The sequence below is a fragment of the Melanotaenia boesemani genome, chromosome 18 (genome assembly GCF_017639745.1).
Source record: "Melanotaenia boesemani isolate fMelBoe1 chromosome 18, fMelBoe1.pri, whole genome shotgun sequence".
Lineage (NCBI taxonomy): Eukaryota > Metazoa > Chordata > Actinopteri > Atheriniformes > Melanotaeniidae > Melanotaenia > Melanotaenia boesemani.
In genome coordinates, this window is record NC_055699.1 from 26,431,741 (window position 1) to 26,453,764 (window position 22,024).

Consider the following 22,024-nt stretch of genomic DNA (forward strand, 5'->3'; position numbering starts at 1 on the left):
AAGGTGGAGGAAACTTTCTGTCTGAGTTCATGACTCTCTGAACTAAATCTAAACTGGGTGAAATTCACCTTTTTTCCGTCTTCACCAGCTTAAATTCAATATAACTCTTCATCCTATTAAAAAGTACACCACTGCTCTCTGCTGCAATGAGAAATTTAAACTCACCATTATTCAGGCTTTTTTATGGGTGATGAGATATTAGCGAATCTTCTTTCTGGTCGTTAATATTCCATTAAAATAATATTTTCATTGTATCTCACAAAACCCCTCAGAGTATGATGAAGGATGTGGAAATGCAATGCTTATCAGCAAGGTTTTTGGTAGTAAAAATGATGAAGGGATCATGAAAAATGCATGTGAGAGAGTTTGAAACTTCACTGATTATTTATTTATCATATGTGGATGTATAATCCTGGTTATTATTGATCCCCATCAGAGCTGACCTAGAGCTAAACCATAAATCAGGCAGCTGAAGGTGATTCTGCGTTTTTTTAAACACAAAAATTCAATTATTTTCTCATATTTAAATTAAGGTAATGTCCATTCCTGATGGCTACTTCCAGCAGGATAATGCACCATGTCACAAAGCTCAGATCATCTCCACCTGCTTTCTAGAACATGACGATGAGTTCTCTGGACTCCAACGGCCTTCTCAGTCACCAGATCTCAGTCCAGTAGAGCAGCTTTGGGATGTGGTGCAACGGGAGATTCTCATCATGGATGCAGCCGACAAACCTGCAGCAACTGTGTGATGCTGTCATGTCAATATGGAGCAAAAGGTTTCCACCACCTGGTTCCATCTATCACACCAAGAATTAAACATGGCCGACCGGGTACCAGAAGGTGGACCTGATGAGGAGGATTTTACTGTAAGTTTAAAATGATCTGTGATGTTTTCTGTAGTGGAGCTCTGTCTCTGACTAATGTCTGCATAACTAAACTGAAGGCTCCACAGCATGACACCATGATGCCTATTAGTCTGTTTACTTTCTTTTTGAGGACACTTCAACATGTGTTCCATCCTTCTGAGCTACAGCCTTCCAAAAGAAGAGTAAGAAGTACAAGTTGAGGAGTGTTGTGCAGGACGATGATGTTGCAAGGTCATCATAAAATCCCACATCATGCAGTCTGCTGCCAGATCACAGTGGTGTGGTAAAAAAAAAGATTTATGTTCAAACTGGTGCCATTTGATTCTTGACCGACCCCTGCTGGAGCTGATTTCATGATGTCTGAAACACACGATGACCCCAGGACATCAATGATGATGCAACCCAGTGTGTCCTGGTAGATATTTCTTTTACAAAACATAAACAACAAAAACAAAAACTAATCAATCCTTAAAATTTGGCTCGATCTAGGACGTCCATCTCTTCTACCATCACCAGCGTCTCTGGAACAGCAGTGTGTAGCTCTGTGGGGTAAACTATGATGGATATTTTACCCTTTAGGTGATCTACAGAAGTTTTCCAGGCATTTCTATCCTGTCCAGGAGGTTTACAATCCAGCCACTAAATGTAGTTTTATTCAGAGACTCTATCTGGTAAATCCACAATGATTCATGGTAACAGCATTATTTATCACATTTCATCATAAAAAAAATCACTGTCACTACTGTGTTGCTAAGAGACCTCTATTCAGACCTGGACATGATGATGAAGCCACTTCCTGTCAAACTTTCCACCAATCAGAGAGCTTAGATTGACGGTAACGTCCAATCAGGAGCAGCCAAAGATCAACCAGTGAGCAGAAAGTTCTATGTGTGTCTGAAAAGAAGAAAAATAAAGCTCCTCTATGGCTGGAATGAAGCCAAGAAGACGTTTCTGATGCACGGTGGCGCCACAAAGCAGCTGAACTGGAGTTGGTTTAGTGAGGATAGCAGGTAAATAGTAGCAGAAAAAACTGGAAATGAGGAAAAAGTGGAAACAGTGGAAATAGTTTCTGTTGTTTGTTTCAGTGCCATTATTTTTTCTCCTGAAAGCCAAGACTTGAGAGAATGATGCAGATGAGAAAAGGTTTGGTCACTGTTGATCTGTGTGTTATTTCTACAAAGTTCTGTTAGTAATAAATTCTGTTTTCTTCTTCTGGTCGGCCTTAATGCTGCTATATCTATTCATACATTCATTTTACATCATTTTAGCCTCATAATCTGAAGCTGAGAAACATCATGTCTGATGCTGACTGGTTTATACTCGGATGAAAAGCTCCAGCTTCTACAGACTGGTTTAGATGAAAAAAAATATTTTTCTTTGTGTCTTCATGAGCAACTTGCTCTTAAAAGTGGTGACAACAGTTCTTTAATGTAAAATCCACATCGAAACAATGCCCTTTAAATTTCTCCTAGAAACAGATGAAGAGGAAGAAACCAAATCCAGCTAATCTGCAATGCATTAGCTAGCACACTAACAGTATGTTACAGCCCATTAGTGGTTAACAATGATAGCTGATTTTCAGATGGCACAGATAGCCATTACAGTAATTCGCTCCAGCCTGCGTCAACTCCCCAATGACAACCGCTGCTTCCAGCCCTGACATTAGATCAATAATGCAAAACCTACCTAAAGTTCTGCTTCCTGGTTTCATTTAAAAGAGCTTCTTCTCTAACTAATGATGCAGGTTAATTGGCTTGTCATCGTTGGGGAGTGTACTGGGAAAAGAAACAGGAGTGAATTAGAAAACAGGAATACTACAGGGATGTTTCCGTTCCTCTCCGGGCTCTGCCTCTCATGGTTTCCCTCTGACCACCAAATTGCAGCACTTGTGTGTGTTTTGCTTTTTGCAGGGTCAATATGTTAAGGAGGGAACGGTTTACAGAGGAAGCAGCAAGAGGAGAAGCACTTTAAGGAAAAAGGGGTCATCTTGACTCCAGACTGAAAATTCTTTTCATATTCAAAATACTCACAAATGAATGAATCCAAAAGCAGCTCATCACTGGGAGCTAAAAGCTATAAAAAACCATTTCTATCCACCAGTAAGACTCTTATCTGTTCATTCATCAGAAGTTACCCTGGAGACTGCAAACACACATGCATTCAGCTGGTCAAACATATGGTCCATTATGTACATGCTGTGTATACTGTTGTCCCATTTCCTCCCCAAGGGTGCCCCCCGGGGGGTCCATCGATTGCCACCACTTATTAATCTGACTCTAGGTGGACACTAGGCCGGCTCTCCAACAGGATGCCATTAGAGTGTCACTGTCGCACATTATTGTGAATAAGTCATGAGGAAGGCGGTTAAAGCTGCAACTTCCTCCCACATTAGGATAAACGACTTTCAGGAAGGAGGCACATTTTGTTAATATGCATGTAGAGGGATACACGAGGTCAGCAGAGACAGACGGGGGATGGAAAAAAGGCCGATAAACCAGATTTAAGGACTGGGGACAAACTAGAGTCTCCACATTCAAGATCAATCACTGAGAAGATGCAGACTCAGAGCTTTTCTTCCAGCCAGAAAGGCAGAGTTTGGCCTGATTCATCCTGACTCTGAATCAGGTAGAAGCAACATTACTGGCACTAAAGTTTCATCCTTTTCTAAACCACTACTTAGGATTTTCATACATCAGCTGTTAGAACTGGAACCATCCAGATTATAGGCCAAAGAGCTTTTTAAGCCTCCATGCTTAACCTGTTGTCTGTGTGGCCGCTGCCCAGCGGCTCCAAGCTGGAGTCATGAAGTCCGAATTTCTGTTTGAGGGGAATTGCTTTATGGGTCACATTAATATTAATATTGTTATTATTATAATAATAATTATTATTATTATTATTATTATTATTATTATTATTATTATTATTATTATTTTTAGTAGTAGTAGTAGTAGTAGTAGTAGCAGAATTGTTGTTGTAATTATTGTGGTAGTGTTAGTTACGGCTGGGGGTAGTTTTCGGGTAGCTACCTGCTACTGAGGATGCACTCATACCAGGGTAGTTCAAGGGATTCTGTTCGATTAGGCAGGACTTCCAAACATTTTGGTTTGGTTTGGTTTGCTGTCACACTCTTTACTCAAGCGGGCTAAACCACCTAGACGACATCATGCAATTACAACAACTGCTCCAAACGGACCGGACCACCCGTGGAACCGGACCAGGGTTAATTTAACATGGATCAAACAGTGCTAGTGTGAACATGTCCCAGATTAAGCATAGGATATTAGGTTATTGTCAGTAGTAAAACTGGTGGATCAAAATTAGCTATGTAGCCATTTTGTTTGTTTAGCTTGGTTAGTGCTGTTAGCAAGAAGGCTGTTTCCAGCATCGGCTGCACATCGGCAGGAATGGGACATAACTGAGTCTATGGGCTCAGTATGAAGCTATAAAGATGTTGCAGTTGTAAATGAATGTTTGCAAAATTTCAGAGTTTGTGTTTGTAAATCAAGTTTTTTCACATTGTGAAAAAAAAATCTGCCTGAAAAACTTCAGTTTGTGAATTTGTAGAAAAGGCACGCTTGTAAAAAAGATTTAAATCTGTAAAGAAAAAATAGAAGTTCTTCTGCAAACATCATTACCCTTGTTCCATCTGATTGGATGAAGACGAATCAAGCTGTTTAATCAGAAAGGAGACACCTTCCTGTCCTTTGTCACTGCTGAAGGCTCTTGAAGGAAAGCTGGTGGATTTTAGAGGGCTGAGTAATTGTAATGTAATGGAACTGACCGCATGGTGTGTCCATCAAAATAAAGTCCCGCCCCTTTTAAAGATTCTTCTGGTTCATTACAAAGAATCGGCTCTTAGAGTCGGTTAGTTTATGAATAACGCATCACTACTGAGCTCTATGAGCGCAAAGCAGTGAAAGGAAAAACCTGAGAGTCGACTCTTCTGATTCTCTCCAAAGAATCGGATCTCAGAGACTCACCTCCTGCACATGACACATCATTTTAGTAGACGGTATCCAGCGTATGAGGTTGCACAAGCATGCATGCAAAGTTCATCTCCAAACTCCAACAGTGGCAAAAACTGTGTAGTAACAAGCTTTTTTATTTAAAAAAAAAACATGTCTGAATCAGAAGCCCAGCCGTACTGTTAGTTTCACATCTTTGATGTGAATTAATGTCTCAGCTTTCGCACTGCTGCAGATTTCACTGTTTACTGCTATGATAGACTGCTGATTAGTCGGGTGTATTCTTTGCAAAGTGCTCGGAGACAAACTCTTGACAAAGGGCTGCATAAATAAACAGACTGTTAGAGAATCAGCAGTATTCTTCATGCACTTGTTTGCCTGTGGAATTATTATCCAATGCCAGAAAAGCCAACGACATGTCAGAGGACCGATGCCTCAGAGAGGAGTTCAGCATTATGCAACCAAAACAATCATCACTGAGGGCCAAGATTTTATAAAACAATCCCCCCACATGGTAACGTGATCAATTAAAAGGAGCAACGAGCATCATTTATGTTCCAAATCCATCCCACCGGACTTCATTACAACGCAGGGCTGCAAAGGTAAAGACAGCTCTGCTCTAATTGAGACCCTGTAGGTTTGTCGGACTTCATTTTACAGCATACTAGATGTCAGTATGAATTTCATTTAACTTGCATTAGAATATGAAATTTAAATAAATGAATGACTACAGTTTGCAACCAAACCAGTAAAAATAGCTCCATAATTTGCAGGATTCTGACTTCTCTGCAGGAATGCAAACTAACTGCAGTTGAAACACTTGTACTTGTAAGCAGATATTTAATGATGATAGCATCTGCTGCTTGGAAGACAAAATGGTCCCCCCGCAGGGTCCGGATCAGTCTGCACTCATCAATAGACGGGGTCAAACCAAAGCTCAGCTGGAAATAGCAGGGGGAGGGGGGGTCTGCAATGTAGAAATATCACTGTGGCATTTACAGTTAAGGTTTGTCTGCGGGGTGAGGAAAGGTGCACTTAACTGACTCATCGTGGACGTAATCAAGCAGACAGACTGCAGGATTTTTACTTTTTGAGCCCCGCCAGCCTAGCTTCCGCAGACATTAGAGAGAAGAAGCTTCTTGTGAAACCTTGGCTGATGTTTCCCATCCTGCTTCGTTTTCATTAAGGAGGCCATAACACCAAGAGGATGCCGTTTGAATGATGACATGTTCAGCAGGAGAACTTGTTTACAAGAACATCCCTCGCTTTTAAGGAAATTGGGAGCATGTGTCCAGGTGTCCTGCATGTTTGGATTGGGTTTGACTTTTAACTGAACTCTTGTTAATTAAAGAAAATTTTAACGAAGCTAACTGAAAGAAAGAGAGATGCTCACCCTGTTGTGTTTATAACTCGGAAAAGCACAATAAAAATTTAAATATTAAAAACAAAGATGGCCGACACATGAAGCACACAAGGTTTTAAGCTTCTTGGTTTAATTCCTCCGTTCACCAGAAGAGAGAGATGATTATTATTTACTGAGTTCTACATAATGTGGAAACAAGGACGTTGGAGATGTTCATAATGGAGCTTTGCTGCAGGGGTCAGCGTCTGGATGGAGGAAGAGCTCTCCGAAAAGGCGCCACCATCATTAATCTCATCATCTGACAGTGTATCTTTTTTTCTCCTTTTTTTGTTAACAAATTGGGATGCAAATTGCATTTGTTTGCTTTTTCCCTCCAAAGCTTTTTAGGTTGATTTAAAGCTCCTGCATGTCCTGCAATCACTCACACACAGAGGATAATGTTTTCTGGCATGATGGAGCTGGCCCAAGCTCAGATGAATGTTCCTCCTTCCCGCCAGGTCGGATTTTCTCCTGCTTGTCGCGCTGCATGTGTGCACAAATCAATCAGGCTCCTTGTTCTAATCACTCCCACTTATATCACCCTGCAAATAAATGACACTGCTGAGAAAAGGGAGATCAATAGAGGGATAAATTGAATGTCTGCCCACTTCCTGCCCACAGGGCTGGGGTGGAGGCCGGGGAGGGGACGGAGACCCCAGCTATAAAGAGGACAAAACTGGACGGGTTTGTTCTTTTGTCTTCCACTTGAAGTGATTTCCAGCTCAGATATGTACTTTCTTCACGTCCTGCATCCTCCAATGATGTCAAACTCTATTTCTCTAATTCTGGTGTCATGACCGTAGTCCAGTGGTCTTCTTGTCCATTTCAGCCCGTTCCCTGTTCTTTAAATCAATCTCTGCCCTATTATTCTCCATCAGGCCCTGTTCACACTCACATGTATAATTTGAAAGATTTACCTCCACATTTATTCCTCTCGTCCTCATAAACAAACCGACTGGTAGCTGTTGATGCTAAACCTGAGGAGGATCAGCAGATCTGTGGATACAGATGGAAAATAAAATATTCTATAACACACAATATGATTATAAATGACCAAACTTTAGGAAATGAAACTGTTTCCCTTTAATAAAATTTTTTATTGAAGTATTTGTTCTCCTAAATCAGACTGTTAATTCCCTTTTTATTAAATGTAAAAAGGCGTTATGATCTGAGGAGGTCTGTTCTGATCCCTCCAACCTGTTTTTCCCTTTACCTTCAACCTTCTGTGATGAGCGGAGTACCTGCTGAGAGGTGTGACCACCTGCTGAAAGGTGTGACCACCTGCTGAGAGGCGTGGCCACCTGATGAGAGGCGTGGCCACCTGATGAGAGGCGTGGCCACCTGCTGAGTCATGCCCAGACAAACCAATTCCACAGGTTTCCTCTCTGGTTTCCTTCCTGGTTTTCCCAGGTTCCCTCCTAATTTTCCTCCCGGGTTTCCACCCAATTTCCGTCAAAGTTTTCCTTCTTAGTTTACGTTCTGATTTCCCCCCTGGTTTCCTCCCAGTTTCCCTCAAAGTTTTTCTCCTTAGTTTCCTCCCTGGTTTTCTCTCAGTTTTTCTCTCTGGTTTCCTTTCCGGTTTCCTTCCTGGTTTTCTCTACAATTTCTCCCCCAGTTTTACTCCAATGGTTTCCTTCTTGGTTTCCTCTCTGGTTTTCTCCCAGTTTCCCTCCCTGGTTCCTTCCTGGGTTTCCTCCCAGCTCTCTGCCAGTCTCCTTTGAGCTGGGAATAAGTCATGCTCCGAGTCAGAGCCGAGTCCAACGTGTTCTGAGAGCCAAGCTTGGGTTTGGTTTAAAGTGCTGGTGGTAAGCCATAACAGGTTAAATTACAAGCAAAGAGGAACCCTCTCCCTCCTGTCCATCTTTCATGAATGACTCATCTTTAATGCAGGCCTCGCAGATACATTTTATTATTATTCACTCGGTCTGCAGGAGCTGCAGGAGGGGAATATGGTCCAGCAGAGCTTCTGTAGCTTGTTTAAGATTCAAGACTCGAGAAGTCTTTCTTGTCATTACGCATTCACATAACAAAGTTTCTTTTGGTAATTCTCTCAAAGCTAAATACACATGATTTGAAATACACTTCTTGTCTTTAAGTGTAAAACTGATCAGAAGAGAGCAGAAACAGGGTTGACTTCAGGAACAAAAGATTACAGACTTACACTTTTCACATACAATGAACTTTTTGCTGGATCAGTCCCTTTTATTTATTTTAATTTATTCAGTCATTTATTCAGCAGCAGACTGGAAGATCCAGAATTCCCAACAGTCATTCAACCAATCATGGAATGGATCCGACTTCTACGTTCTGGACCCAAACCAACAGCTTGGAGCAGGACAAGATGCCTCTTTTTGTGACTGTAATCTATTTCGTCGTATCTCAGAGTGATCCCAGATTTAGATTCAGATTTAATGCTAAGATTTTCAATCCAACCCAACTTTATTTATAAAGCACTTTAAAACAACCACAGTGGACCAAAGTGCTGTACAAACAATAATCGTACAGTAAATAACATTATTAAAGTTTTAAGAAACATTAAAAATGAATTAAAGACTACACATTTTATATTAACTCTCCTATTAATTTGGCCCATATTAAATAAAAAAAAAAATCAAAATAAATAAATAAATAAACATTTCTTTTTGGTATGAAACTTTATGGCTTAATTAGTGTAACAACACATAAAATGAAAATGGCTCATTTCCCATATTTAAATCATTTGACTTGATTTGAAGTCAGCTGGTCTATTTCACCTTGAAAAGAAAATAATTGTCTCATGTTCATTCATCAGCAAGATTTAATAAATAAAATAAAATAAAATAAAATAAAATAAAATAAAATAAAATAAAATAAAATTGAGAAATGTCATGTAACCACAAGGCCTCCGCTCTCCTTAGAGCAGTGGCACGGGTTTTAACACTGTCAGTCAGCATATTTTAGTCTTTGTGGAGTGTGTTTTATTTTGAAAAGCTTGTCATCCTGTTTATATTCCTTCCCTGTCTAATTGGTCAGTAACTTTAAGAATGTGCTTGGTTACAGCAGAAACGTGTACATTCCATTTTGGACCCTTTTAAGCAGTAATTAAGATGAATCTAGAGACGTAATTCTTCTCATTTAGCTTTCATGCTGTAGATGGAGCCTCCGCCGTCCGGCTGGTGAACGCAGAAAGCAGAACGAGCCGAAGGCTGAGGTAACACCGGGGTCGGAAGCAGCAGAGGACGGCTCAGACCAAAGATGAACCAACATTACAGACGGATGACATGTATGAATGTAATAACACACAGAAGGAAACTATTAGTTGTTCATGATGGATTCTTTCAGCTTTAATCAGCAGGTTTGACTACTGCCTGTTTATTTGCTTTACCTCATTATAATGAAACTTTTAAATAATTAATTACTTGGATCCTTTTCTTGCTAGTGAACAGAATTGTGGAAAAATAAATGAAGGTGTTTTTTTATGATAAATTGAAAGCAATTACATAGTAAATATAAAGGACAGAGCACACAGTAATTATCGCTCCACTCATTTATAATGCAGCATGCTGTTTCCAGAGGAACTCATGATACATTATATTTAGTTTTTCCTGTGCGCACTTCCAAGAACACTGTGCAGATAAATACATATATGCTCTAACTTCCTGTATATGTTGGTTATGTAACCAAAGACACATTTTTCTTTTTTATTTCTGCTGACAGTGTGAAATGCCCGACTTCCATGGGAAGTGACAGTGAAATCACAGGCTATAAATGAGTCTGAGACCTTTCTGGGCAACATCCACACATCAGCTGCTAATTTCTTGATTACAAATGTATAAACTAAGTGGAAATAAAAAAAGGGGAAAAGCAATTTGTTAAAGCGCCGGCTCCCTAATGCCAAATGCAAAGTACTACGTGTTAACAGAGAAAATAGAAAATAAATTAATTCCACTGAGTAATTTTTTATGCAGTTTTAACTCTGGGAGTTTCTTTGATCTGGATAATTTTGATCATGTAGCTGTTTAATCATAAAACAAGCCCTGTTTTTCTTACACAGCCTTATGGTGCTTCACTAAATCATCCAAAGGAGGATTTGAAACTATTGTTCTGCACAAACTACCAATAAACAACCTGGTTTGTAAAGTCTGGATGCAGCATAAAAAAGTTAATAAAAACAGAATTAAATGATTTCTAAATCTCAACCCACATTTTGTTCCCAGTAGAAGATAAACAACATATCAGATGATGAAACTGAAACATGTTAGCATCAGACGGAAAATATGAGCTGGTAATGAATCCAGATGTTTAGTATTGGTGAAAGGTCTGGACTGCAGGCAGGCCAGTTCAGCAGCCGGACTCTTCTCCTGTGAGGCCATGATGCTGTGATGGATGCAGGATGTGGTTCAGCATCGTCTTGCTGAAATCTGCCAATTAAACTGATTAGTTTTCAAATGCTCCTCCAGGTGTTTCTGATTTACTTTTCCAGCCTTTTATTGTTCATGTTGCTGAAAATGTTTCAGTTTCATCATCTGATATGTTGTTTGTCTTCTTCTGGGAATAAAATACGAGTTGATGGGATTTGAAAATCAATGGATTCTGTTTGTAGTTAAATTTCACACAACGTCCCAACGTTTTTTAGGATTTGGGTTTGTAGTCTTTTCCTCTTTCATGTCAGAGTAACATTTCCCAGATAAAATAGTTGGTGAACTCTTGGTGTAATTGACATTAGTGCCTAAATTCCTCTGCAATTCCAACCCAGGAGGAAACTTTGTCACTTTGCTTTAAAGTTCTTCCCATGAAACAGGGCTGCAAAGGTCAAGCCTAGTCTTTCTGACATCATCATTTCCATTATTTCTTTATGTGCAGAATGAATGGGGTTAAATGTGGTAAGACTAACTTCAGAATAAGTGCGGGGGGTGGGGGGGGGGGGGTGTCTTCTGATCGGGTTGGGACCACAGAGGATGCCCGACTTTGTTTCCCATGTTCTCCCCAGCCAGAGAAAACACTGGAAAACGGCACGTTCTCATCAGTTAAGCCTGGTGACACCACGACCCCAGGAAACGCATGAGTAAATACTGAAGCTGGGAGGGGGCTGGAGGTTGGAGGGGGCAAGGGGGGGAGACATGGTGAGTGGAAATGCCTCAAAATCTTGCTGCAGTGGATGTGAAAGCAGCACCTATTACCAGCCACCTGTGCTTCATTTAGGTTAAATCCTTCATTAGGCTTTAAAAGCTCATTTATTTTCATTTTCTGATCCCCACTGTGTTGCTTTTCTGGGTCTAACAAGCTGTCAGATGCAATTTAATCCTTCAGAGTCTGGCCCTGGTTCAAGGCCTGCAGGTGATGCAACATTTCTTAAATACTTTTTCATTTCATAACTCCAAATTTCCAGTATTTCTCTTTGCTTTGATGCATATTTATCTGTAATAAAGAATCGGGTACATGCCCCGGTTTCTTCTGTTAAACCCAGAATGTGATGACTTTACTGGTGGGTGATGACAGAAGTGTTGTCTGCTTTGTGTTTCCAACCACAACAGAAGATCTTTTTTTCTCTTCATGTAATTGAGCAGATAACTTGTTATGGTTTTCATGATTACGGGACCAAAAAGGTCTAAATTACATCCAGATGTTTCAGTTACAGAAATCCAGCCTTTGGTTTGTTGCTGCAGTAAAGATGTGGAGCTCCAGAAATAACAGAAACTGACTGTTTGCAGGCAGTTTAAATACAAAAGAAATAATCTCATTAATATTCTGCAGTATGTGATTCAAACTGAGCATCCTCATCATTTGCTACACCTAATTTCCTGTTAACACAAAAACCTAACCAGCCAATCACATGGCAGTGTGTTGTGATGTAGACATGGCTTCAAAGAGAGAGAATCAGAATGAGGAAGAAAGAGAATTTAAGAGACATTGGCAGGGTTGCTGGTGAGTGAGGGTTTCCAGTCCATCACAAAGCCACTGACTAAAATTAGATAAACCTTTGCTCCAGATTGGCAGAGACAGAAGCGAACTAAGGGGATGCCCCCACCCCCACCACCACCACCACCTTTCCTCATGGAAAATCTTAATTTCATGCCATTTTCACCATGGCCATGTGTCAAATAACTGATCAATTGATTAATCTGTTCTTGTTGCAGGCTACTGCTGTATGGTGCAGAAGAGGAAATGAGGAAAAAGTGGAAACATGGAAGTAGTTTCTGTTGTAGTTTTGTTTCAATGTGAATATTTTGTCTCCTGAAAGCCAAGACTTGAGAGAATGATGCAGATGAGAGAAGACTTGGTCACTGTTGATCTGTGTGTTATTTCTACAAAGTTCTGTTAGTAATAAATTCTGTTTTCTTCTTCTGGTCGCCCTTTATGCTGCTAAATCTATTCATACATTCATTTTACATCATTTTAGCCTCATAATCAGCTGCTACAGACTGGTTTATACTGGGATTAAAAGCTTCAGCTACTTCAGACTGGTTTATACTGGAATTATACGCTTCAGTTGCTACAGACTGGTTTATACTGGGATTAAAAGCTTCAGCTGCTACAGACTGGTTTATACTGGCATTCAAACCTTCAGCTGCTACAGATTGGTTTATACTGGGATTAAACGGGTTACCAAAGTTGCTGCTGCAGCTACATGCATTTTTAGTAAAGCACGATCTCAGAAAAGCTGTTGAAGTGAAGTCACTGTGTGTAAAATGTTTGCAGTGAACTTGCTGAAGGCGTTTCCTCTCAGAAAGCTTCCTCAGGGAGGACAGAGTGTTCCTGACACTGGCTGTGATTCAGACCTCTGGAAACCATGGAGGGATATCCCCACTCGTCCTCCTCCAAAGGATGAAGGGGGGAGTTTAGTGTGTTTGAGATGGGAGTGTGCATACACTCAGGATTATCTCACCGTCTGCAGCTTTCTGTTTATATTCTCTGCTTCTAAAAACTCTGTTTGGCTAATATTTGTCAACTTTCAGACGTCTCCTGGTCATCCTCCAGTTGCTTGCCTGAATACTTTTAAAAGCTTCCTCCTAATGCAGCCAACAATTAAGTTATGAAAGGGACACAAGTTTTATGTAAAAGGCCACTTATTGGCGACTGTTTCAACACAGTCTGCTTCCTGGAAATGCAGATGAAATGTCAGGGGCACTTTATTTCAAGGCTATTAACTTGAGTGCTTTTTTATTCACTCTCATTACTTTTTAAACAGGATGGGAAGTCACGGAAATGTAATATTAATTTTTACATCGCTTTCATTTTATTCCTATGGAGCTGCTTAAATTTCAGGGAAAGGTGGCAGATTTTTCTATATATCCACACTAATGTTCTGATGGAAAAATCTGATTTTTTAGGAGAGAAAATGTTATGTATTCTGTACAAAACTGAAGGTAAAACAGGAAGAGAACATGTCCAGCGTCGACTTTATGAGCTCATATCACCCCAATTCCAAATAAACTGGGATGTTGTGTAAATTGTAAGTGAACCCAGAATGTGATGATTCATAATTCCCATCAACTCACATTTTACTCCCAGTAGAAGATAAACAATATATCAGATGATGAAACAGAGACATTTTACCATGTAATGGAAAATATGAGTTGATAGCGAATCTGATGGCAGCAACACATCTGGAAAAAGTTGGAACAGGAGCAACAAAAGGCTGGAAATGTAACTGGTACAAATCAGAAACACCTGGAGGAGCATTTGACAACTAATCACGTTTAACGGCAACAGGTTCAGTAACATGACTGAGTATAACAGGAGCATTTCAGAGAGGGAGAGTCTCTCAGATGGAAAGATGGACAGAGGTTCACCAATTCCTCAGACTTTGAAGATCCACCATCTACAATGTAGAATATCATCAGAAGATTCAGAGAATCAGGAGGAATCTCTGTGTGCATAGGACAAGGCTGGATGCTGATGAAAGCATACATGATTCTCTACTGGAAACCACTCCATGGACTCTCTGTCTCCATGGAAATCTCTGTCTGTGAACACAGTTCACCCTGAAATCCACAAATGCAGGTTAAAGCTCCATCATGTAAAGAAGAAGCCAGATGTGAACAGGATCCAGAAACAGCGTCGTCTTCTCTGGACCAAAGCTTATTTAAAATGGTCTGAGGCAAAGTGGAAACCTGGATGAAAATGTGAACTAGTTTCTGGAAAGCATGGACGGCGTGTCCTGCAGACTAAAGAGGAGAGGGAGCATCCAGCTTGTTATCAGTGGACAGGTGAAAAGCTGCATCTCTGATGGGATGGGGCTGCATTAGTGTCTATGACGTGGGCAGCTTCCACATCTGTGAAGCTCCATCAATGCTGAAAAGTACATGGAGGTTTTAGAGCAACATCTGCTCCCATCCAGACAACGTCTCTTTCAGGGAAGACCTTGCAGATTTCAGCAAGACAATGCTGAACCACATCCTGCATCCATCACAGCAGCATGGCTTCACAGGAGAAGAGTCCGGCTGCTGAACTGGCCTGCCTGCAGTCCAGACCTTTCACCAATACTAAACATCTGGAGCATCATGGAAGCAGAAATCCAGCAACCAAGGTCCAGGACTGTGTTTGAGGATGGATTCATGAGATTTGCAATTCATTGGATTCTATTTTTATTTTCTTTATGTTCCGGCTTTTTAGGAATTAGGTTTATAGTTAATGACTGCTTTGTATGCATTCATTAAAGGACACCTTTCTATTCATACACATCCTGATATACAGATACATATTTGTGCAAAGGCAGTGAAATGAAAGAAATATATGGAGGAATGTCATTAAATCTTTATTTAGGAATTTTTAAAAAACAGATGAGACCTTATTTGATCTACCAGAGCTCCCTAATTTAGGACTTAATGAGGATTTTTCAGATGTGGGATCCTTATTATGAAAAATGACTGGAGAGCATTAATAGTTTATAGGTTGAGTTAATGATAGAGATGACTTCTAATTGAGCTCTACAGAGCTTTACTATCTGGTGGTCCTTTTCACTAGTGGCAGGAATATCTCTCATTATTTTAGATTTTGATTGAAAGAAAAAAAAAAAAAAAATGACTAATTCATGTTTCCCCAAAGAAAAACCTGAAGATCTTACTCAGCTTTCATGAATCGTAAAGGTCAAAACTCCAAAACATTTCTTTCTATTTTTCCTTTTTTCTTTATCTAAGCCAGCCTGTAGAATCTCAACCTTTCCATCCATTTAAGCTCTCTGATTGGTGGAAAGTTTGACAGGAAGTGGCTTCATCGTCATGTCCAGGTCTAAATAGAGGTCTCTTAGCAACATAGTAGTGATAGTGATCTTTTTATGATGAAATGTGATAAATAATGTTGTTACCATGGATCATTGTGGATTTACCAGATAGAGTCTTTGAATAAAACTACATTTAGTGGCTGGATTGTAAACCTCCTGGATGGGATAGAAATGCCTGGAAAACTTCCGTAGATCACCTAAAAGGTAAAATATCCATCACAGTTTACCCCACAGAGCTACACACTACTGCTCCTGAGAGATTATTGATGGTAGAAGAGATTCTGCCTGTGATCTAGGTCAGTTTAAGGGTTAAACAGTCTGTTATGATACCGTTGCCATGCCAACTTAGTTTCCTCATGACTCTGACATTTCTCTCCTTCTTCATTTAAACTTGTTATTCGTCATCTGACCAGCAGCTGTAGTCTTCCCGCTCACAGCCACAGCTGAAACTTATAAATAGACGCCACCCTGCGAGACCGTCATCCACTCGCTGCTGAGCGGTTGCCAGTTGAGTCTGTACAGTAAACACACTGTTGCTATGCCAACACACCAACCAAACAGGGGAAACAGGAAGGGATTCCCTCTTCGGACCAGTGACAACCACAGAGTCATGTAGATTACTGTCAAGCTTCCCTGGCATAGCTGTGGGGCTTCCCCCCACTCCTCCTACTCTTTCACTCCCACCCCAACATGTGGCGGATCTGATTACCCCGCTACGCTAGCATCAGCTTAGGAAAACCACGGACATGGGTTACATGGCTCCTTGCCAGACTGGACTTCAAACATAAATTTATAATTTATGAAATCTGATTTACAGGCCAGCACGATCACTGACCCCCTTCTAAAGAGATGGAATATGGAGAGGTCCAGTATATGTTCAGATCTCCAGTCAGCTTTCAGCTCTCCGTTTGAGGGCAGGTTTCCAACATGCCAGATGGAGAATGAGACAGTCAGAGGGTTAAACTGAAGACAGGAGAGGTTAGACATGAAATAAAAAACAAGCTCACACATCCAGTGGAGCTTCTCCTGAAACTCCTCAACCTCCTCAAACAGCTGTTAACATGTATCTGCCTTTACACCAGTGATTTGTTTAAGGGGTTACAATCCCAGTTCCAAAAGAGTCAGGAAGCCATGTTAAAAATAAAGAAATAAAACCAGAACATCATCAACTCATGTTTTATTCCCATTAGATCAACAACATCTCAGATGATGAAAATGAGACATTTCATCATCTGATGGAAAATATGAGATGATAGGGGAAAACATCTGGGAAGTGAGGAGAACAGTTGCTGGAGTTTTAGGTTTCTGGATCCTGTTCACATCTGGCTTCTTCTTTGCATGATGGAGCTTTAACCTGCATTTGTGGATTTCAGGGTGAACTGTGTTCACAGAGAGTGGTTTCTGCTTCCTGAGTCCATGCAGTGGTTTCCAGAATCATGTCTGCTTTTAATGCAAAAGATCACCAGCATCCAGCCTTGTCCTATGCACACAGAGATTCCTCCTGATTCTCTGAATCTTCTGAAGATATTCTACATTGTAGATGGTGGATCTTCAAAGTCTGAGGAACATTTCTGAGAAATTGTTCCACAGTTTTAGAACCAGTTTGTCTCACATTGGTGAATCTCTGTCCATCTTTCCATCTGAGAGACTCTGCCTCTCTGAAATGCTCCTTTTATATCCAGTCATGTTACTGACCTGTTGTCAGTTAACCTGATTAGTTCTCAAATGCTCCTCTTGGTGTTTCTAATTTGTACCAGTTACTTTTCCAGCCTTTTGTTGCTCCTGTTCCAACTTTTTCCAGACATGTTGCTTCCGTCAGATTCACCGTTAAATTATATGAGTAAAATGACCTTTTTTGATCCAAAAATTCTTACAGATCTACAGAAAACACCAACTTCTTCTTTTCCAGGCTGAAATTTGGCTTAAATTTCCAGAGAAGAAGGCTGTTACGTAAGCTGCAATTCACCGAACCTTGGTCTGACCAGTGGGTGAAACCCGTTGCTGCTTCTGAGGGAATTCCTCTCAGAAAGATTAACTTTTTTTTCTCCTAGCGAGGAAATGAAAGAGAGAGAGAGGCAGAGGGAAGCTGGGGGATGGAGGAGGGGGAGGGTTGGTGAAATTGAATCACCATAGTAACCTTAGTAACATTCCTCTCCTCCCCCCGCACACAGATGAGGAAATGAGTTTCAAAATAGAGACGCCGTTTCAGCCCTTATTTGTTTTTGACGTCTGCACAGCAACAGAGGCATCAGAGACCAGATAAGGACTGACTGACAATTTTATTTTCTGCAGCATTTTACAGAACAGGAAGGCTAGGCGCTAAGATGCTAATGCTTCATAACTCACCACAAACAATGAAAACGTATTATGAAAGCACTGATACATGTACTCTAGCCCAAATCTGTGCTGTTGTAGAGGAACGAACCCTTCACTTGCTCTCACTTTACAGATTCGCCTTAAGAAACATTCTGGGAATGTGAAGATGCTGCCAGGAGCTCAGGGCCAACTCTGACAGGAATGTGGCTGCAGCAGGGAGTCCTGCTGTGTGAGAGTCATGCTGGGAAGTGAAACGCAGCTGAGGATCTGCAGAGTGAACACTTTCAATTTCTGGGCCCGGTTAAATTCAGAGCTGCACAATTCTGGGAAATAATTGGGTGTTGTAGGAGGAAATGAAAGTGAATCAGGCATGAAGGTTTTAGCATCTCTAAACATAAAGTACGAGGCAGCTTCCATATTCCTTGGGCACAGTTCTCACAAAGACGAAGCTACACTGAGGAAATCTGTTCAAAGCTGCAATTATTCATATTTTACACCTTTTTCAGCTCAAGCCCAGCTGAAATAGTAAGCCAAACCAAAGTGGGGTTAGACAGCTAGAAAACTTATTAGGATTTATCCTCTGAGGAACATGAAGTTCAACAATTTGTAAAACCTTTCAGTTTGGACCAACATGGTGACCATCGTTTGATGAAGATGCATACGATGATGGATTCAGGTCTATTGCTGTCCAGTTCAGAAGGTCAGAAAGGAATCAAATTATTTCAGTTCTTTATCCATCAGTTCATTCACTACATTTCCCATCAACTCTGTTGCATGATGGATCATACTTTGTTTACCTGCTGCTGGATGAGCAAAGGGCAGCTCGAATGAGGAGGTAAAGCAGGGCAGCAACGACCAAAGTGGAGGTGAGATCAATCTACGGGAACCGAGACTGTAAATAAAATATGTGGTACAAAAAGTTTCACACAGGTATAAATACCATTATAAAATTAAAATTTATTATTAAATACATATTAATTAAAAGTGTTAATACATGAACAATTGAATGAATAAATATATTAAATAAATAAAATAATTTGCTTCCTGTTCCTCCAGCTCCCCGCTTCTCCAACCCCCCATCCCTCCAGCTGCCCCTCCTTCCAGCTCCCCAACCTTCCAGCTCCATGTGCCCCTGGCCCCCATCCTTCCATCCCCCCGTCCTTCCAGCCCCCTGTCCCTCCAGCCCCCATCCTGCCAGCTCCCCGTCCTTCCAGCCCCCTGTCCCTCCAGCCCCCATCCTTCCAGCTCCCCTGTCCTTCAATCTCACCATCCCTCCAGCCTCCTTCCTTTCCAGCTCCACATGTTTCCATCTCCCTGTCCCTCCATCTCCACATCCCTTCAGCCCCCCCGTCCCTCAAGCTCCAACTCCAACTTTCCATCCCTCCAGCCCCCTTCCTTACCAGCTCCCTGTCTTTCCATCTCCACAGCCCTTCAGCCCCCGTCCTTACATCTCCCTGCCCCTCCATCTCCACATTCCTTCAGCCCCCCATCCCTCAAGCTCCCCATCCCTCCATCTTTCCATCCCTCCAGATCAGTTTGAAGCTACCTGACACCATATGTTTCCCTGAGCAGTAATGACTCCCAGCACTGGTTTTATGGCAGCTGTCCTCCAGAGGCTCTCCGACCAGGGACACGTCCACGCCTCAATAAGAGCTGCTGGAGACCATCTTCCCTGCTTAGCAGCAACTTTTCTTCCCATGATTAACACCTCTCTGGAACATTGTGTATTTACTTTGTGGTGGTAATATAAAGAAATGCTTGTCAGCTGCAGTTTTTTTTTTTATTATTATTTTTTTATTTACAACCAAATCCTTGAGGGTAGAACTTTACGGAGTGAGCAGGGGGAGGTGAGGACAGAGAAAACTGAGGAGAGTAGAGGGAGACCAAAGGCATGTGGAGTTCACCATCACTTTGCTTTCTGCACTGTGATTAAAGCAAGGCGTCCCTGGAGAGGGAGGCGGCTCCAGGCCTGCCCAGTCAGTTCTCTCGCTGCCTTGATCTCCTGCATGTCGCCCACAGAAACATGCCGCCAAACCTTCAGGAAGGCCTCTTTTTTATTGCACTCGGCCCCCCATCGGTTGCAGAGAATCTGCAAAGCAAGCACAGACTGTCATGGCAGCGACTCCTCCTCGTTGTAGACGAAGGTCTGCCTCGGATGAGTCGCTGCCTGGATCCTGGAGAAGGTTTTTGATGTTTTAATGAAGATTATGCACACATTTCTAAGCCCTGTGTTACACATGAACTTCTCAACCTCCACGATGAGGTAGAAAGAGAATATCTGGTGAGTGATTTTCCTGAAAGTTTCAGCTCAAAAAGAGAAAAAAATAAGCCTATAAATCTTCATACATCCCCTCAGGAGGTTCCCTCCTCATTTGATTGAAGGGCTTATTCTTTCAGAAAAATTGATAATCAGAACCTCGCTCACTGGGAGGCAGGAACGAAGAGATGAGAGAAGAAAATGTCACTCTCAATCTTAATTAAATTCCTCATCCAGTGGCAGTGGGCCGATCGGTTCGCCGTGGACCCCGTCCTGCCCTTGACCTTTTTTTTTTTTTGTTGGTCAAGTGACCTTCAGTGGATGTCTGACGAGAAAGGACAATGCCTGAGGCAAGCGAGGGAAGAAAGGCCGTGACATTACACACATTGGTACGGATGCAGGACGGATAATTACAGCAATGCTCATTTAACATGCATAGCAGGCGAGCGCATCGTTTATCAGTCGCATGACCTCCAGCAACGGATCTCCTTCTCTGATCGCTCTAATTATTCTGTTTTCTTTCCTCTTTTCCTGCTTCTGTATCTTGATAGTTCATGGGAAAACCTTTGTGTGTGTGGATAAATAAAAACAAGTCAAAATTATGAACATTACAGACTGCTGGAAGCAAGGATTTCAGTTGGGAGTCACTGATGGTTTGTTTGAGATTTGACTTCATTCAGATTCGTCCTGAGTTTTTTTTTTCCCCCCCTTTCTGTATATTTATAGAACATTTATTAAAGTCCATGATGGTGACTGTTGTGATGGTCTTTATCAAACTTGCTTCCTGACCAACTGGTAAAATTTGATCATAGTCTGTTGTGTTTACACGTAACCATAACAACCAGAAAATGCATCAATGAAGGCGAACTGTCTTCATGTTGATCATGAATCTGCAGACAGGACGGATTAAAAGTGTGGTGCATATCACGTCATCTGGCACAAAGTAAGGATGTTATGGCTCATTAAAGTAAAAACTGAGAGTGACTATCTCCTGTGTGAGTCATATGTTCCTCCTGCTGCTTCTCCCTTATATTTAAGGTCATATTTAAGGCTGTGACCAACCAATACGGCTGTAATGATGGTGGGATTTGTTGAAATTTTAAGCATCAAAAGCTTTTTTTATCTGAATCAGTTTGTTTGTGCATTCATAATCCCCCAAACAAAGCGACTTTCCCAGCAAACGAACCAGGACTGGAATTAAAAAGGCTGGTGTGAATGTGCTCCTAGTCTAAGAAGTGTTGACCTGCTTCTGTGGACATGAACAATGTGTGCAGGAAAGAAAATGTGGAACACATCTACTGGAATCCCTCCAGAAATATTAAGATCCATGCATTTTTCAGTGCAACCTTTAAATTAAAAGGATGAAAAAAAGAGTTTTAAATAATGAATTTTTGCCAACTTTCTACCACAAGTCGATGTAACAGTTAAAAATGTGCCTTCGCTAAAGACGGTTTGCATTCTTGGCGGGAACAGGCAGTGCGTGCAGCGGAGAGGCAGGAAGCCAGCCAGCCTGCCAGCGTGAAAGTGAGAACTCTACTGTATGTAACATAGTATGTGCCATAAACCTGCTGCTTATATTTCTGGGTCACTGATCTGCAGGTAGCTGCTTGCACTGTTCTAACCTGTCAGTTTATTATGTAACACATTGGCCTACTTCACCCCATACACTATTCCTGCCTGTACTTTTCCACCCAGCCCATGCAGCTCATGGGTTACCTGTGACTGCAGGAGAAACTGACAGGATATGAAACAGAAAACAGAAAAACATCTCAGGCTGCGGCTGAAACAGCATGAGGACGAAGAGAGCTGACATTATTGGAGCCGAACTGTATCCAAATTTAGTATTTTTCAGACAACATGTTTTCATGAAGGGAGAAAAATGAGCTAAAGCAAAAGAAAAGAGAACAAAAAAAAAAATGCTGCAAAGGAGAACAGCGTATGGTTCTTCATCTTCATCACCCAGGTGCTTAACTCCCACAGCTAGCATGCTGCTATGTTTAAGGGGAAATCCTA

General features: G+C 41.3%; 1 protein-coding gene across 1 annotated transcript in view; it reads left to right on the forward strand.

Annotated features, from left to right (window-relative positions):
- LOC121629264 (vegetative cell wall protein gp1-like) overlaps positions 1-19,304 on the forward strand; it is a 32,942-nt gene extending 13,638 nt beyond the window's left edge. The window contains exon 2 of the mRNA XM_041968897.1: positions 18,811-19,304. Coding sequence (XP_041824831.1) covers positions 18,811-19,304 — 494 coding nt within the window. The remainder of the gene's footprint in view (positions 1-18,810) is intronic.
- The last annotated feature ends 2,720 nt before the right edge of the window (positions 19,305-22,024 follow it).